Source organism: Erpetoichthys calabaricus, chromosome 15, assembly GCF_900747795.2.
Source record: "Erpetoichthys calabaricus chromosome 15, fErpCal1.3, whole genome shotgun sequence".
Taxonomy (NCBI): domain Eukaryota; kingdom Metazoa; phylum Chordata; class Cladistia; order Polypteriformes; family Polypteridae; genus Erpetoichthys; species Erpetoichthys calabaricus.
Window position 1 is genome coordinate 25,398,952 of NC_041408.2, and position 15,054 is coordinate 25,414,005.

General features: G+C 39.3%; 1 protein-coding gene across 1 annotated transcript in view; it reads left to right on the forward strand.

Annotated features, from left to right (window-relative positions):
- Positions 1-14,682, forward strand: part of ism1 (isthmin 1) — a 68,912-nt gene extending 54,230 nt beyond the window's left edge. The window contains exons 3-6 of the mRNA XM_028820586.2: positions 507-768; positions 8,262-8,405; positions 11,172-11,261; positions 13,259-14,682. Coding sequence (XP_028676419.1) covers positions 507-768; positions 8,262-8,405; positions 11,172-11,261; positions 13,259-13,776 — 1,014 coding nt within the window. The 3' untranslated portion in view covers positions 13,777-14,682. The remainder of the gene's footprint in view (positions 1-506; positions 769-8,261; positions 8,406-11,171; positions 11,262-13,258) is intronic.
- Positions 14,683-15,054: the final 372 nt, after the last annotated feature.

The window sequence follows — 15,054 nt, forward strand, 5'->3', positions numbered from 1 at the left end:
CTAAGCAATGCATACTTCCAATCCCACCTCCTTAATTAAAACATCATTTTCTAACTCACTTTTGGAAAAGTCATTAACACACAGGACAGTTTAAATAAATGGAGAGCAAAACACTAAAAAAATTACATGAAAACAACTGAACCAGGTTGAACGGAAATTGGAAATTACAAAGCAAGGAGGGGAACACAAAACAAAATTCAAAAAAGCAGCAAGTGATGAAAATAATTAACAATTAATACATTAAAGGGACTTTTTTTCTTTAAATTGATTTAAAGACATTTTCTCTATTTAAAGATTTATTTAAGGTAATTTCACAGTTTTGCAAATCAGGTAAAACTCATATTAAAATGAGATTTTTGTGGTTATGGCTTATACTTTCAGTGAAGAGATGCATATCATTATCTCTGTCAGAGTTCTCATTTCTTGCTCGGCTGATGTTTCAATATTGGCGGTTAGAATTTGCACCGCAGAATTCAGTCTTACTTTATGGGTGTCTTTGGCCACAGGTGACGATTGAGGTGGTAGATGGGCCAGAGCTGGAACCCGAAAAAGAGGTGCAGAAAGAGAGCAAGCCTAGTTGGTCATCCCCAGGCTGGAGAAGCTGGTGGCCAAGATCATCAAGTTCAGCACAGCAGCCTGACGCTCAGCAGGACTACAACTATGAAGTGACAGCAGAGGACAGCAACTTTCTGAAACCAGTTGGCACTTGGGACCATCACACAGGCTTGAGTCAGCAAAGCTTTGAGGCAAAGGGGCAGCAAGAGTATGGTAAGTGCTCAGAATCTCAAGGCATGCACACATACATGTTCATGGATGGGAGTTTCTCTACAGTAAAATATTGTAGGACAATGTGTGCAAAAACATCAGAATTACCATCTCTGTATAGCAACATCTAATGAACCAATCTTGCACAAAAGTAAAGAAATAGCCCTGAAGCATATAATGACAGTGGCTCTGAGTATGCCCAACCAGCTATCAAGCAGAAATCTCACTAGCATGCTGGAATCAGGTGGGTCACCCTACAAAACAGCAGAGTTATCCTAACTTACAGGGAAAAAAGACACATTTTTCCTTGATTAGACCCTCTACACCACAGTTTAAAATTTCAAATCAAACAATTCCAACGTGATTAAAGTACACATTACAGACTTTCATCTAAGGTTATATGAATACATTTCAGTCACATTATGTGGAAATGACAAAACTTTTATCTACATCAGGGGTGCCCACACTTTTTCGGCTTGTGAGCTACTTTTAAAATGACCAGGTCGAAATGATCTACCTACGTTAAAATTTATATATAGAGTATATCCATCCATCCATCCATCCATTTTCCAACCCGCTGAATCCGAACACAGGGTCACGGGGGTCTGCTGGAGCCAATCCCAGCCAACACAGGGCACAAGGTAGGAACCAATCCCGGGCAGGGTGCTAACCCACCGCAGGACACACACAAACACACCCACACACCAAGCACACACTAGGGCCAATTTAGAATCGCCAATCCACCTAACCTGCATGTCTTTGGACTGTGGGAGGAGACCGGAGTGCCCGGAGGAAACCCACGCAGACACGGGAAGAACATGCAAACTCCACGCAGGGAGGACCCGGGAAGCGAACCCAGGTCCCCAGATCTCCCAACTGCGAGGCAGCAGCGCTACCCACTGCGCCACCGTGCCGCCTATAGAGTATATTTTATACATAAAATATATGTTGTTGCACCTTGCATAACTGAATAACCCTTATGGCACAATAACAATTCAATACATTTATGGTCACTACAGTATTTGGATTTAATAACCTTCATGTGGGAAAAGACTGACTCACATAAATAAGTAGAGCCGAATAATGTAGTCTAGGAGGTAGCACATTTCCTCATGTTTGGTACTTTTCCTCTGTGAGTAAGATCCAAAACTGTCCATGAGCCCCAGACTTCAGCTGAATGTCATCTTGTAGTGTCAAAATCTCATCCTCCACTGTAGAGGAGTTTTAGGTGAAACAGCATTGCAATTTTTTTTGATGCGGGTGAATCACCCTCAACATCTTCCCTAAATGCAGCGTTTCTCAACTTTTAAGTATTTGCGACCTGAGTTTTCATAACAGTTTTAATCGCGCCCCCCCCTAACGTTTTTTTGAAACCCTAATAAAATTTATTCCTATATTTATTGCTGCCGATACACCGCTACAAGTTTCAAATTTTCCTATGAATAGCGAAATTACGCCACATATGGCAACATTCACGCCCCTTTTGCTTTGGTGCGTCTGCCTTTGCTTTTGAATCTAGCCGAGTGAAAAATGACAGCTGTCCGATTAACTGCGATTTTAGTTCCCTCTCCTTTCTCTTTCTCAAATCGCTTTTCGGAAGGAAGTCAGTTTCATAGTTTTTATGAACAGTTCGAAAGTGCCTTTCCACATTTTCCTTCTTTGGAATATCAATGATAGATTGACAGAACAGACAAACGCACTTCAATTGTGACATTGTGAGAAAAAAAAAAATCCTCTTTCAATTCCACATCCAGCCCATACCCTCCTCAAACAATTTTTTTTTAAATCCCTTCTTTAGTCGATATAAATTGGAAGGCTAACTAGGTCACAGCCAGAGTTTTGCAGTAGCTCGCGCGTTTGATCGTGCATGTGGGACGACCAGTGTGTTAGAAGAAAAGAGATCTCAGACTGGCTGCCCTGTATGTCAATCAAGTGGCAAATGCCATAGGGAGGATATATGATAGACTAACGTTTAAAAAAATTTTTTTTGAATGCAACGCAATCTACCTGCACTACCTTTGCGATCTACCGGTCTATTGCGACCGATCGACGCATTGGGCACCCCTGTTCTATATAGTCTCTCATTTCAATGCACCATGATGTTTGATACAATTGCTGTCACAGGTGTTTGAGATTCCTCAGGTGGGTTTCATTGCTCCATAAGATAACTTGGCTTGCTTCTACCCTTTGGAGACTGTAGTCATCATTGTTCAACAGGAGGACAAGAGCTGTGCCAATGAAAGTCAAAGACGCCATTATGAGGCTTTAAAACAAGAATAAAGCCATTTGAGACATCAATAAAACCTTAGGATGACCAAGATCACCTGTCTAGAATTTCATTAAGAAGAAAGAACACACTGGTGAGCTCAGTAATTTCAAAGGGACTGGTAGGCCAAGGAAGACCTCCACTGCTGATGACAGAAGAATTCCCACTATTGTAAAGAAAAAGCCCCAAACACCTGTCTGACGGATCAGAAAGTCTTCAGGGAAGCAGATGTAGATGTGTCAGAGACAACTATCTGCAGAAGATGTCATGAACAGAAATACAGAGGCCACACTGCAAGATGCAACCCACTAGTTAGCCACAAAAACAGGATGTCCAGACTACAGGTTGTGAAAAAGGACCTAAAACAGCCTACAGAATTCTGGGGAAAGGTCTTGTGGACAAACAGGACAAAGATGAACGTTAATGAAAGTGATGGCAAGAGCAAACTGTGGCTTTGCCCAAGACTCAAAACAGACCACCTCATCTGTTAAACATGGTGGTGGGGGTGTAATGACTTGTGCATATATGGCTGCCACAGCTCCTAACATACTTCTCTAAATTAATGATGAAAATGCTGATGGCAATGACACAATGAATTCTGAGGTGTGTAGAAACATCTCATCTGCTAAAGTTCAGTAAATGCCTCCAAACGCAATGGATGATGCATCTTCCTACGACAAGATAATGATCTAAATATACTGTAGGAGTTTTTCAAAACTAAAAAATGAAAAATTCTTGAGTGGCCAAGCCACTCACCTGATTTAAATCCAACTGAGCAGGCCTTCCATATGCTGAAGATAAAACTTACGTGGACAAGCCCCCAAAACAAGCAGGATATCAAGATTTCTGCATTAGAGGCTTGGCAGAGCATCACCAAAGAAGAAGATCCTCAGCACCTGGTGATGTCTATGGATTGCAGAATTCAAGCAATCATTGCATGAAAGGGATATGCGAAAAAGTATTAAATATGACAGCTTCAGTAGACTTGCCATTGCTGTGTCCAAACATTACGGTGCGCTGAAATGGAGGAGACCATGTAGAAAAAGTGTTGTCATTTCTACATGGTGATACCAAAATGTCTTTAAATGAAAGTGTGCAGTGTTTGCTTTAATCACATATGAATTGTTTGATTTGTACTTTTAAACTGTGGAGCAGCTCTCCTTGCAAACACAATACGGACAGGTCTAGGATTAGAGGATCGACTGCACCAGCCTCAGATACCCTTTGCCCTCCCCCACATTTACAGCAGAGTGCAGCTTCTTCTTAGTGCCTTTGGATGAAAACTCTAAAAAGTGGGCAGCATAACTGGTTCCAACAGTCACCATATTTGCAAAATGTCTCTCTCCTTATGATAAGCAGTACAAAATAAAATGTGAAAACATAATTTTTAGTAAAAACAGACATAAATAAGAAAAAATATGATTACAATATAATTAGCTTCAATTAAACACTGAATTCCTGTTAAGGACAAACCAGACATGCATACCAAAGTCTTGTGGCTAAAAATATTAAAATGCAAGTTGTGGACAGAGAGCAACACAGATGATTAACGACACTCTTCGATAGACACAGCATGTAGCCAACCACAAGATGTGAAATCCTGAAGGAAAATATCGCCTCTACTTCTGTGACTTGCTGGCTGCCCTCCCAAATGCAACCTTAGCATCAACACTGAAGTTTATTAGCTAGCTCTCATGGAACACTTTATTGCTTCCAGCGCCAATCAAATTTTTTTTTTCTTTTTGCTTAAGCTGTTTTGTAGCAGTTATAATTATTGAAACAGAAAGGTTTAAGAGCTGTAAAAAGATGGGAAAAAAAGAACAAAACAAAAAAAAGAGCAAGACAAAAAAAATCTACTTTGCAGGCCAATAAAATCTTACCACCATGCCGATGCCTGCCACACTGATCTTCAAACAGTGCCACTCTGAGGCCAAAGGGGAAATTCTTAATTGGTCAATCTGTATTTTATGAAGCACCATTCTCGGTAACTACAATCACAAAGCAAACAAGACTACAATACAAAAAAGAAATCAAGACACCAAGATCATGTTTACCAGGCGGGTTCAGAGGCATTATTGTCACATGTACTGAGTACAGACAAATTTTTACTTGGATTTCCTAATCAAAATGCAACATGTCACCACTCTCTGGCACAATGATTTGTGAGTATAATGACCTGACCTCGAAACTTCTGTCTTAGTCACCTGAAAAATCCCAGAACATATTTATACCAGTCACTAGTATCCAAAATGCCTTGACCGCACTGCAACACAGACTTAGGTCCACCTGCTTTTTAAGCTCCAAACGACCTCCCCAATTGTGAAGACTGTGAGCAAAGGAATGGGTGTGTTAGAACAGGTTTATAAGAAACTGCAAAAAGTGTTGACATCTAAAGGTTCAGTAAGACTATTACCAAAATCCAGGGGTCTAAACAATAAGTGTAGTTGAGAAGTTGAATGCAATGAATCATTAACCAGAAAGCAGAAGACTAAGGCTACATTCATACTACTACGTTTTAACATTGTTTATGAAAGTATCTCCATCCATACTAAAATGACCAAAAAGATATATCACATACAGTTAGATCGATAAATATTTGGACAGAGACAACTTTTTTCTAATTTTGGTTCTGTACATTACCACAATGAATTTTAAATGAAACAACTCAGATGCAGTTGAAGTGCAGACTTTCAGCTTTAATTCAGTGGGGTGAACAAAACGATTGCATAAAAATGTGAGGCAACTAAAGCATTTTTTTAACACAATCCCTTCATTTCAGTGGCTCAAAAGTAATTGGACAATTGACTCAAAGGCTATTTCATGGGCAGGTGGGGGCAAGTCCGTCGTTATGTCATTATCAATTAAGCAGATAAAAGGCCTGGAGTTGATTTGAGGTGTGGTGCTTGCATGTGGAAGATTTTGCTGTGAACAGACAACATGCAGTCAAAGGAGCTCTCCATGCAGGTGAAAGAAGCCATCTTTAAGCTGTGAAAACAGAAAAAACCCATCCGAGAAATTGCTACAATATTACGAGTGGCAAAATCTACAGTTTGGTACATCCTGAGAAAGAAAGCAAGCACTGGTGAACTCAGCAATGCAAAAAGACCTGGATGTCCACAGAAGACAACAGTGGTGGATGATCGCAGAATCATTTCCATGGTGAAGAGAAACCCCTTCACAACAGCCAACCAAGTGAACAACACTCTCCAGGGGGTAGGCATATCGATATCCAAGTCTACCATAAAGAGAAGACTGCATGAAAGTAAATACAGAGGGTGCACTGCAAGGTGCAAGCCACTCATAAGCCTCAAGAATAGAAAGGCTAGATTGGACTTTGCTGAAGAACATCTAAAAAAGCCAGCACAGTTGTGGAAAAACATTCTTATGGACAGATGAAACCAAGATCAACCTCTACCAGAATGATGGAAAGAAAAAAGTATGGAGAAGGCGTGGAACAGCTCATTATCCAAAGCATACCACATCATCTATAAAACACGATGGAGGCAGTGTGATGGCTTGGGCGTGCATGGCTGCCAGTGGCACTGGGACACTAGTGTTTATTGATGATGTGACACAGGACAGAAGCAGCCGAATGAATTCTGAGGTGTTCAGAGACATACTGTCTGCTCAAATCCAGCTAAATGCAGTCAAATTGATTGGGCGGAGATTCATGATACAGATGGACAATAACCCAAAATATACAGCCAAAGCAACCCAGGAGTTTATTAAAGCAAAGAAGTGGAAAATTCTTGAATGGCCAAGTCAGTCACCTGATCTTAACACAATACAGCATGCATTTCACTTGTTGAAGACTAAACTTCAGACAGAAAGGCCCACAAACAAACAGCAACTGAAAGCCGCTGCAGTAAAGGCCTGGCAGAGCATTAAAAAGGAGGAAACCCAGCATCTGGTGATGTCCAGGAGTTCAAGACTTCAGGCTGTCATTGCCAGCAAAGGGTTTTCAACCAAGTATTAGAAATGAACATTTTATTTCCAGTTATTTAATTTGTCCAATTACTTTGAGCCCCTGAAATGAAGGGATTGTGTCAAAAAATGCTTTAGTTGCCTCACATTTTTATGCAATTCTTTTATTCACCCCACTGAATTAAAGCTGAAAGTCTGCACTTCAACTGCATCAGAGTTGTTTCATTTAAAATTCAATGTGGTAATGTACAGAACCAAAATTAGAAAAAAGTTGTCTCTGTCGAAATATTTATGAACCTAACTGTAGATGGGCATATGCACATCAGCTGAAAGAGCCTTAAAGGGATGGTAATGCCACCAACCACTGAGATTTATTGAAAACTGCAGTGACTTGTAAATTTGCCTTTTGTGCACATATGCTGCATTCAAACTGTACAAAATACAATTCAGATGGATACAGGTAAAGAACGCAACCAGCACCAGGAAAGCAACTCTTCGATGTCTGCTGTGTTGGCATGTTATTTTTTCCATGAAGGGTGACTCAATCAGGAAATAAGAAGTTGTAACAAGGCAGAATCCCATCAGAGAAGGGCTGTGTAATAGACAAACAAATCAGAGCGCGATTAGAGTTTTAACCATCCATATTGTAATGCTGATCCAGCTTTTACAGAAGCTCTGAAGAGCATTTTCAAAACCCTCCAGTTTTGGGGATTAAAATGCTGGGAAAGAGACTAATGTTGGTGCTTTTAAACGACATGGACGTAGAAGTAAGGTTGGTCAAGGATTCTGGCCCTAATCCTAGACAAAGAGATTCAGTGCTACACTGAGTTTTATAGCGTGGCTTTCGTGATGTGGCATATAGTGAATCCTGAAAAACAGTCATTAGCAGCAGTACAGCATGTCCTAGCAATTTACTAAAAAGCTAGAAAACCTGAAACTACTGTACAAAATGACAAACTTGAAATTATTCAACTAATATATTTACATTTTTCTTTAACTAAATTATTATATTATTATCTGTAAAAGTGCACCTGATTGTTATGGCTGGAGTTTTGGAAACATTTCAGTCTTTACAGACTTTACCAAAACCACTTCCCTTTTTCTAGGACAGCCCCGCCTGTGGATTAAATATGCCTTCCTTAAACCATGAAGATTTTGAGGCAGTCTGTTAATTATTATATCAAGAGCATCATCATAAAGGCACACGAGGCTTGTAGCATCCACTCCACAGGACAATATAAAAAAGTATAATTTTAAATCTGGACCAGGTTTATATGATCTTTCTATCTGCCTCTTTGTCACACAGATTACATGGATGGAGAAGGAGATTGGAGTGCCTGGTCAGTGTGCAGTGTCACTTGCGGAAATGGCAATCAGAAGCGCACCCGTTCTTGTGGCTACGCTTGCACGGCCACCGAATCACGGACCTGCGATATGCCTAGTTGTCCTGGTTAGTGGGAAAACTCTTTCTGTGTTATTTGTGTTTCCTAAAGAGACTGTACATAGGTGGAAACAGAACTGACAACATACCAGATAAAGCCGGTGATATGACCCAACAGAAATAAGTTTTCAAAAGTGTGCTCAATTAGGTTTTTTCTTTTGATTTTATTTTTTTTGTTCTTCCACTAGCTAAACTTGTGGCGCCTCAAAAAAAAAAAAGTCTTAAGTTTCAAACAAAAATGAAAGGTACATTACGCAATCTATTGTATTAGTGATCATTCTAATGGTGCCACTACTAGTATGAAGCAATTTAGACAAGAACAGACCATTCAGTCCAACAAAGCTAGCCAGTCCTATCCACTTAATTCTTCGAAAATAACATCAAGTCAAGTTTTTAAAGTCCCCACAGTCCTACTGTCTACCACACTACTTGGCAGATTGATTTCATAAAAGGATGGGCCTGATTACTTTTAATATTGTTAAATATACATTTATTTAAATTAAAAAAAACACACACACACATACACATTTGACGAGTCCAGTTATACTAATGTAAACAGGGTCATCGTCTGAATGATTTTTGTTAAAATCATCCAGCCCTGCAGAAAAGCTCACATTACTTGTGCCACATGTCAGTTATCTAGTCATATGCTCACAGTGGGCAAAACATTTGTATTTTTACATAATGAATTCTGGAAAAATCAGAGTAGTGCATGAACAGGAAAAGCATTTACATGGGATTGTGCTTTTGAATTGAAGACAGGATGCTTGATCAGAGAATATGGGGGGTGAGGCAGATCTTCAGTTCAAAAGCATAATAGGCACCTATTCTATTAGAAGGTTTGTTACATCCATTCTCCAAAAAAATTAGGTTAAATTTTTTCTCAGAAATCACTACAAATCACATAAGGAAAGTAACATATAAAAGATACATTTTTGGACTGTATATTTCTGTAATAGAAATCTGGAAATCTTTACTTTTTTTGGAAATAAAATATTTTCGAAATGGTTTTACATATTGTAGGATCACAACCTGTAAAAGACTTTCACTAGTCCAATGGAGCTGAACCGTTAAACCCAAAGGCCCTTTTATTAGTGGTGTCACCACCCTCAGTTTAACCCCTTCTCACCAGAAATAACAAATACCGAATCATACTTTAATACTGTATACTAAATCACATAACAAACTATGTAGCAGATTACGTACAAGTCATAAATACAAAAAATGCATTGTAAAAGAAAAAAATTCAGAGAAATAAGAAAGGGTAGGAGTCCCAAAAGGAAAACCCAGTTTAATGTAATAAACATCATTCTAGTTGGGAGTGTGCAAAAGTATGCTCCAAAAAACGATAACAGTTGCCCAAAAATCATGACATGAGGCCATGTCTTCAAGCAGTCTGGAGTTAGATAAGTTGAGAGTGTCAAAGGTCTTTTTATAATAGAGATGTGGAACATGGTGGAGTCATAATGGGTTTTGTGATCTTCATCAGGAGAAGTGACTTCTAGGTCATGACGAACTATATACAGACAGAACACTTCCCTGGATTCTCCCTATGTCCTCTCCTGTGAGCTCTTTAGTTTAGCCTTTGTAGGTGCAGTATAAGGATCATGGCCGTGACAATATTAAATACAGAAATACACAAATAATGATAACACCTTGTATTTCTCAGTCAATCCACCAGTAGGAAGCACATCTGTCCTAGAATTATGAAAGGTGTTTAGATTCCCTCCTACAACTACTACACTCCACATGCCACAGCTTCTGGTAACCATTCAGAAAATGTTCTGCTTATCCACCAGTTCAATAGCCCCTTCCCTACCATCTGTAATGTGTGCATCAAGAGTAATGTATATGGCTCCACTCCATGACATCTTCCTCATAGGAGATGGGGTCATGAGGTGTTTTGAGTTCAGATTTTTTTCTCCTATTTTCATAATTACACAAAAAATGATTGCATCCTCTCCTTGACTTCTATGAACCTATAGAAATACCAAACCCCTGCTCTCAGTTAATAAAATAATTTACCTTAACACAAACAAGGTCATATAAACCAAAAGGTAAGAAAGCAGCTTATTATAAGATAGTAGAAATTGAATCTCATCCTCAGGCACTGTGTGGTAATAAACAAAGTCTTTTATATGATAAATTTATTAAAATATGAATGCTTCATGTTTTTCTTAAATGTAAGCAGTAACATTCCATTAATGTACAAGTCATCTGCAATTTTAATGGTGCTAGCAGCATTTTTGAATGCAGGCGTTATCGTGTTGTTTCACTGGGAACAAAGTTTGTTGACTATGTTTTGTTGCTTAGTGGGACTCAGTGCTTCACATGGTATCCCAGTAACCACACTATCAATTGTGCATCGCTCGCTTTCTTGTGGTGCTGAATGCTAAACACCCAAACTCACCAATATATACTGAATGTTGGTTGGGCAAAGTTACCTTGTGGCACTCTAAGCTTCACAGGGCACTCACTTTTTGGATTTTGGAGCATTTCAGATGAGAGAAACTCAACCTTTGTAGATATTTTACTTGAGAACTTGTCATGGCACTCTGCGTCTGCACTCAGTGAGAAGCACTATACAAAAATAAATTGAACTGGAGACTGTACTGAGCTCAATAGACTGCTACCTTCAAAGGTCAGATTTATCCAAGCAGTCTGGGGCACTTAAACTGCTGTGAATTGCTTGGTAAATAAGTGTATACTTCATCAAATATGGTTTATGTTTACATTCTTTAAAGCCTAGACTTATGTTTTTTTGTACAATATTAGGAATCGAAGACACGTTCAGGACCGCTGCCACTGAAGTCAGCCTCCTTGCTGGAACAGACGACTTCAATGCCACAGAGCTGTTTGGAGTTGGTAAGACATTGCATGATTTAATCCATACACAAACAAGCGTATCAAAGCACAGCATGAGTGATTATGATTTAAATTCATAATTATGATTAATTATAATAGCACTCTGCTTTAAAGTGTTCTTTATGCTAAGCAGTTCATGTGGCATAACAGCTTATACAGCTTGATAGCACTGCTAGAAAGATAGTAAATTAGGACTATGATATGCACTTCTATGATGAAATAACTAAACAAGTTTTGTGAAGATCTATTGGCATTACTGGTCATGGAAAACAGGAATGGTCTCAGTTTGACAACTGCTACACAGCCAGTGTGCAACAAAAAATGAGGAAACTTGTTCCTACTGGATTAGAGGACATATTAATTAACATAAAGGCGGAGTGGTGGCTCTAAGGCTAGGGATCTGCACTGGCAATCGGAAGGTTGCCGGTTCAAATCCCGTAAATGCCAATAGGGACTCTGCTCTGTTGGGCCCTTGAGCAAGACCCTTAACCTGCAATTGCTGAGCGCTTTGAGTAGTGAGAAAAGCACTATATAAATGCAAAGAATTATTATTATTATTATTTCGAGGAGAAAAAAAAAGAATACTAAGACAGGAACAGGAAATAAGGCATTATGTGTTGTAAACAGGACACAATGTAAGAGAATAGTAGGGCATGAGAATGAGAGAGTAAATGTAAACCATGTGGTGTACAAAAGATACTAGTGCCCGAGAACAATGCAATGCACTATGGGAAGAGAAAATGGCACATTAAGGCCATTTTTTTAAACTTTTCCAGTGATTTTCAGTTGCAGACATCATTTACATAATCTTACGAAGTCAGAGGCAGTTGTGGTACGGCTCCGCGACGAGCAGTCGATATACATAGTGACAACTCAGACTGGTCTGCTATGTCCCATACAAAATCAAAAACGTTTGATGTTGTCACAAGTGAGAGTGGAGGGCTAGTTGCATGTGACTGTCGACAACCAATGCACACTCACCATTAAGTACAATGCCCATTAGGCAGCTATGAGGTATAAGGACCTCACCAAGAGAACATAGGCCGGTCTGTCTGATATCTTGTGTTCTGTAACAGAATTGTAGGGAAAAAAAAAAAAAGCAGAGAGTGCGTGAACTCGTCATACACGTAAGCAGTATTTGAAATGTTAGAAAAAGGGGCATGCTTGAGATATTTTGGAAATGTGAGACTGTTGGAAAGTCGTCATGGAGTTGTATCATTTGTCATGCAAATGCTTGTCCTGTAATCCAACAATCTGACATCCTCATGCGACAAGATCGGCAACTGCAGCTGTCAAGTCTGACATCTCCCTCGACTAAAAGTAATGTAATGTGCCACTGGCTTTATACACATATTTTGATTTTTTTTTTCTGCTCATCTACATTCAGGATCACAATGAGCCAGTGCCTGGCTCCTGACTTTGTGCAAGGTAGAAGCCAACGCTAACAAAGACAACACTCCATTGCTGAATATATCAGCGCTTACTTATTTCAAACCAAATCACCTCTGGAGGTGCAAAAATCAAAGGACATGGAGGGAAAACTCACTCAAACACAGGGAGCAAAAGCAGAGCTTGTTCTAAGATTCTGGAGCTGTGAGACACTAAGTTAACTACTATACCATTAAGCTGCAGTCATTACAATGTATTTACTAATCTAAATTAATATTAAGATAAATTTGAATAAAAAAGTTTATTGAAAACATTGCAAAATTGCCATTATTAAAAATATCTCGGATAAAATTAATTTACGGTTTTAATTTAGAGTTTGGCTTTGAAGACATCCTATAAAATGCATGTTAAGCATAATATCTTATTTCATAATCTTTAAAGTGCTCCACCTACAGGATGTAAAGGACAGGGTATCTAGAGAAGCATGTCAAACTGAAAATGTCATTATAAAGTTTGAGCAGCTGTCGAGGGAAGTTAGCTACTGCAGTCACCCGACTCCTAGTATTGTGTGGCCAATAACATTTTTATTGTGTCCTCTTACATTTTAGACACTGACAGCTGTGAGAGATGGATGAACTGCAAAAGCGAATTCCTAAAGAAGTATATGCTTAAAGTGGCCAACGACCTTCCCAGCTGTCCCTGCACCTACCCTACTGAGGTGGCTTACAGCACAGCTGATATCTATGACAAAGGTATGAGAAAAGACTTCCGGTGGAAGGATGCTAGTGGGCCAAAAGAGAAGCTGGAGATATACAAGCCCACAGCTCGCTATTGCATTCGCTCCATGCTAACCCTCGAGAGCACCACGTTGGCTGCTCAACACTGTTGCTATGATGACAACATGAAGCTCATCACTCGAGGGAAGGGAGCTGGCACTCCTAACCTCATCAGCACTGAATTTTCTGCTGATCTGCATTACAAAGTGGACATACTTCCATGGATAATCTGCAAAGGGGACTGGAGCCGTTACAATGAAGTCAGGCCCCCAAACAATGGACAAAAATGTTTTGAAAATCCATTGGATGAAGACTTCAATAAACAGTTTCAAGAAGCTAGAGAGTTTTAGAAGCAGACATCGCCCTTCTGTGAATGGCAGTCATAGACCCATCACACCACCTTTACATTTGTTTAGAGGAACAACGGACTGAGCTCATTATTAACTGTATGTGTTGTGGTTGGGAGTTCCGGCCTGCTCAAGGTGTCTCTGGAATGCATTGAAATCCTCCATCATGGCCACTTCACAGTTTTGAAAAAGAAAATTTAAAAGCTGTCTATACAGTCATCTAAATGCACTTTTCATGGAAAAAATGTGACTGTGACATTCAGGTGTTTTATAAAGACAGTCAGAGAGATCATTCATAAGCTGCTTTTTGGATCTGTACTTTCACAATCCCCAGGGCACAAAGAAAGATGGAAGAAAGTATTGTGCTTTAAAATGGCAATCCTTTATTACATGTGGGAGATAAAATATAGACAAATTTCATACTAACTGGTTAAAACGAAACACCCTCTGACAAAACATCCCCCTCAACCTACTATCGTGTCTTTTCCATCCCATTCATATTGAAGAAAGCAAAGGGGTACTGCATTAGGCTTGAGTACAATATGTTGTAACAGGGACCCCTCTGCAGTAGCACTGGGAGCCCTCCCTGAAGGGTAAACATTTACTTCATTTACTGAGGGTCCAAGCCTTTTGAAAGCTTCTTTATTTAGCATGGACTGAATTACCAAGATCAAGAATATTCTATGGAGAATCCTATTTTTTTCTGGTCTCTACAATTCTTATTGATGTTCAAATAAAGTCTGCATTATTTTTGTAAAGTATTTATTAAGAGGTACCAACATCCTTCACATTGGGTGTTTTACTCTGTGATCATTAGCCATTGTACATCAGGAGCGTTCTTTGTCTAAACACATAACCAGAGGCTTGTCTGCAACAGTGAACGCTTTAATAAAAATCATAGCTCGGCCACTTCTTTGTGTTTATTACTTTGTCTTACCTGTAGGCAGGTTGAAAACTCAATCCCTGATCAGATGACCTCTCATCTCTTACTGTTGTCAGTGCAAATCATTCTTCGACTAATATGTCACATATCACTATAGTAAATATGACTAGGAAATATTTCTGGAAAACCTTCCAGGACCCATAGTTGGAACCTCCTGACTGAAACACATAGTTCCCAGCCTTATCAGCTTCTTGCAAGAGGCTGAGAAACTTGAGGCACTGTCTTGGTTATGTATGAACCTGTTACAACAAAAACAAATCTGAAATTATGAAAACTATCAGAATACATTTACTTAATGTAGTTAATCAGTTTCATTACATTCAGTCAATTTAAAGTTA